A 3,812-nucleotide genomic window follows, 5' to 3' on the forward strand; every position below is an offset into this window, starting at 1 on the left:
ACCTTTAATTATTAAACGTTAATAATTAAATAAAATAATAAATTATATATTTTTAATTTTTTATAATATATTAAAAAAGTTTAAATATATATTTATATTTATAAACTTATTTTAATTTATTATTAATAAAACTAATCTAGTATTAATACTTTTATATAATCTCTCTTTAATAATTAATATTTAAACAACGAGATAACTAATAATTAAGTATTAAAAATAAGCTAGCGTGTGCAAAAGATAATGCTTAAGAGATGGACTATTTCTTCTTTAAATCCTCGAAATAATTATTATATTAGGTATCATAGCTATGTTTTAATGCATTATCGCTTATATCTATCCTAGTAATATAAAGAAAAAATTGTCCCTGATGGTTGGCCGGTTTCACGTCCTCGTGTTTGTTGCCCTTCGCCTCTGGGCTTCTTCCTCCAAACGTTGGTTCCGCAGCTCGTCCAAGGGCCGTCGGTTAGGGGTCCAGACGGCGCAAGCGAAAAGTATGCCAATGCCACCAACCATGGCGCACACGCGCATATCCAATTTGAAGGTTTCCGAGTAGGCCGTCCTGATCGCCTGGAGCTGCTCGATGGGGAAGTCCTCGGGATGGTGCTCGATGGCAGGCAGCTGCCCAGGGTCGACGATACCGTCAAGATGACGTCCCAAAATGGCAGCCGAGGCCGCAATGCCCATGCTACCACCCAGAATTCGGATTTGAGACAGTATGCCTTGGGCCGGTGCTGAAAGACGAGAAATATTTGTCAGCCAGTATGCCAAAGTGAGCATATCATTTGTTCAGTCGACCGCACATACCTGAATCTTGGACAGTTGCTTGAACAGTTGCGAGCATCGTGGCACTGGCCACAGTCAGACCAAATCCGAAGCCAACGAATACCAAAAAGCCCAGAGCCTTGGCTTCAACGTCGGCAGAGGCAGACTGTGTCGACAGCAAGCCACACCCTAGGACCATGAGACAATTCGAGACCACGAGCGTCTCGCAGAACCAGTCGTTCTTTTTGTTGACTACCCCGGCAACCACAGATCCCAAGGCGCTGCCGCCCAAAAGAGGCAAGAGCATGACGCCAGCCATAAGAGCGCTTTTGCCATTGACCACTTGCAACCTCAGCGGGAATGCATATATAAGCATGATAAACTCAAAGCCGACGAAAGCGGTGTTGAGAACAGTCGCGGTATACACACGCTGTCTCATCAGTCGCATTGGAAAGGCTGCTGAAAGTTTGTCGCTCCATCGCCGGTCCGCAAACATTGTCCACAATATTAACGCAACCCAGCAAGCTACGCCCACAAGGAGAGGTGCCAGAAAGATGGCTTCGCCCCAGACGTTGTCTGCACTACCAGCGTTCTGGAAGGGGAATACAACAAGAGTGGCAGCGGCAATGAGGAGAACGGACCCGGGGTAGTCCAATTCGCTCCATTTCCTCCGCTCAAGATCAGGGAGAAACTCTGCTTTGGGCCATGAGCAATAAAACAAGGCCATGGACACGGCACCAATCGGACCACTGTCAAACATCGTCAGCTATTTCCCAGGGACCAGATCACTTAAAGCACCTACTTTATCCAGAAGACCCAACGCCAACTTGCGTAATGGGTCAAAATACCACCGAGGACAGGGCCCAGGACACCTCCAATGGCTATGACTACTCCAATGATGCTTGCCAAGGATGATCGGAACCGATCCGGGCTGGTTTCGGTTAGGATGACCATGGTGAGTGAGTATAGACCTTTGGTATACTTAGCAGTCTGTTCATGGTTACAAGTCACAGGGAAAAAAACTTGGGATACGTACCACTACCTCCAATTCCTTGAAGAGCTCGACAGGCGATCAATTGGTTCACTGCAAATAATACATTGCATTAGTCCATCGAAGACATTGTTGTTGTAGGGAGGTTTAGTGCGAGGTCATCCAGACTGAGAGGGAGAAGGGAGCCGGCATACTATCTTGAGCAAAACCACAGCCAATCGAGAAAGCAAAGAATATGATGTATGCGGCTACGAAAGCATCTCGCCGACCAATGATATCCGATATCCTTGCAAACAGAACAGCACAGCCCATGTAAGCAAGAGTGTACGAGATTGCCACCCAGTTGACCCGTTCCAAGTCGTTGAAGTCACTGCCAATCGAGAACAGGCTCGTAGCAACTATTGAGCTGTCGATGAATGATAGAAAGAGCCCGAGGCAGACGCTGATGCATTGTCATTAGTACATCCTCTTGTCGTTTGCGGTGTTACTTACCCAAGAGCCAAAAGACAGAAGCGTAACACTGACAGCTCGGAAGGGGTGCCTTCATGGTTGGCAGGCAGGCTTCCGATTTCATCTTCGGTCAGGCCCCGATTTAGCAGGGCTGTAGGCCTATGCTCGGATTTTTCGATGGTTGATGCTGAGGAACAAGGAGCCATTTCTACTCATCGATCCGCTCCAGGGTGGACTTGTAAGTAATGTGAGGTTGGGCGAGCTGAGTAAGTAAGTAGGTAAGCAAGCAGAGAGAAGGAAGATGCCCAGCAATCTCGGGCTGGGTGAGCGGGTTATATGGACTTTTGTATAGCTTTATTCAATGAAATCACTGTCACGGTGACAGATTCCCGGGTGCGATGATATTGGCTGCATAACACCCATTGTTCAAGGCCTATCCATATTGGATGGTCGCAAGCGAGACGAGGTCCTTGATTAACGCCATGCCTAAAGGCTAGCTACTGAAGTCTTCAGACTTATTAACTTTCTTTATGGCTTAGCGAGGATGCAAAGCAGCCGTAGGGCCGACCAGAGCAACCTGCTTGGCCTTGCCCGGCCATTGTCTTCTCATGTTCAATCATGGGGCTATTTTGGGGTGTGCAGTGGTGGACAGCACGAACGGAACAATGCATGGGTCATGTATGTTGGATTGTATGTATGATGGATGTGAGCTCGCATTCGCATTCCCAGGATACATACAATCCACCCCTTCCTACTTAGTAGGGTGGCGTGCTCGGGAAGGCCCGGTTTTATTGGCCCTTCGGGTGGTTCAGCTGGTAAAGGAAACCCCCTCGCACCCACCCCTCTACGAACCGCTGTTTTTAGCCATGTAGATTAAAAGCACCTACTCCTGTGTAGAGAAAAATCCCTTTGTTAATGAATAATTGCATGTAGCATCATTCGTTGTTCAAGATACCTACCTGCCTACTATTTGAGTGCAGAGGCGCCGCTAGTTTCGACTAAATGTCGCTAGCCATCCCACCACCATTCAACTATTCTCTCGCCAACCAGGTATTCCATATCGACAAGCATCACCGACGTCACCAACCATTTGGAACTATCAAAAGTCCAAGGGGATTTCCGAAACCCTATGCTCTGGACAGAGTAAGGGTGGCATTGTACCACCTGATGCTATATATATATCGAACACCGAAGAACCCATCACCACCTTTGGTGTCCTGGAATGACGGATTCACTATATATCCGAAATGCGGACTGTGTTGCCCGGCGGCCAACTGCAAACGTATGGTCGATACCCAAAGAGACATATCCTTAATGTCGAGAGTCCTTCAACATCGACGCTGAAGTTAAGGCTATCCCATTGGGACTTACCAGGCTTCTCCAGGAATGCAGAAGGTCGACCAGAAACTCTCTGTATCTCCAAGACTCCAACGAGATGCTGCTTGTACCTGACAGGCTCTTCGCTATTTCAGGTCGAAATAACAGTAACGAGCGCGCTTTCTCTTTAGCCAGCCATAATGCCATCTTTTTTCCGCGACCCAAGAGCTGGCCATACAGTCACGTTACCCCAAGCCATCTAATCCAAGTGGCCAATGTCGAGATGCATGGG

At 47.4% G+C, this 3,812-nt stretch overlaps 1 protein-coding gene across 1 annotated transcript; it reads right to left on the minus strand.

Moving 5' to 3' along the window:
• Nucleotides 1–381: 381 nt before the first annotated feature.
• On the minus strand, nt 382–2,409 carry PG994_013081 (uncharacterized protein; the record flags this gene model as incomplete). Its single annotated transcript, XM_066864490.1, has 6 exons — nt 382–731; nt 805–1,511; nt 1,565–1,733; nt 1,799–1,846; nt 1,948–2,195; nt 2,246–2,409. The coding sequence occupies 6 exons, from the start codon at nt 2,407–2,409 to the stop codon at nt 382–384; spliced, it is 1,686 nt and encodes a 561-aa protein (XP_066709451.1).
• Between the last annotated feature and the right edge of the window lie 1,403 nt (nt 2,410–3,812).

This window comes from Apiospora phragmitis (genome assembly GCF_038363925.1).
Source record: "Apiospora phragmitis strain CBS 135458 chromosome Unknown utg000011l:1.0-3236445.0:1.0-3240683.0, whole genome shotgun sequence".
Classification (NCBI taxonomy): domain Eukaryota; kingdom Fungi; phylum Ascomycota; class Sordariomycetes; order Amphisphaeriales; family Apiosporaceae; genus Apiospora; species Apiospora phragmitis.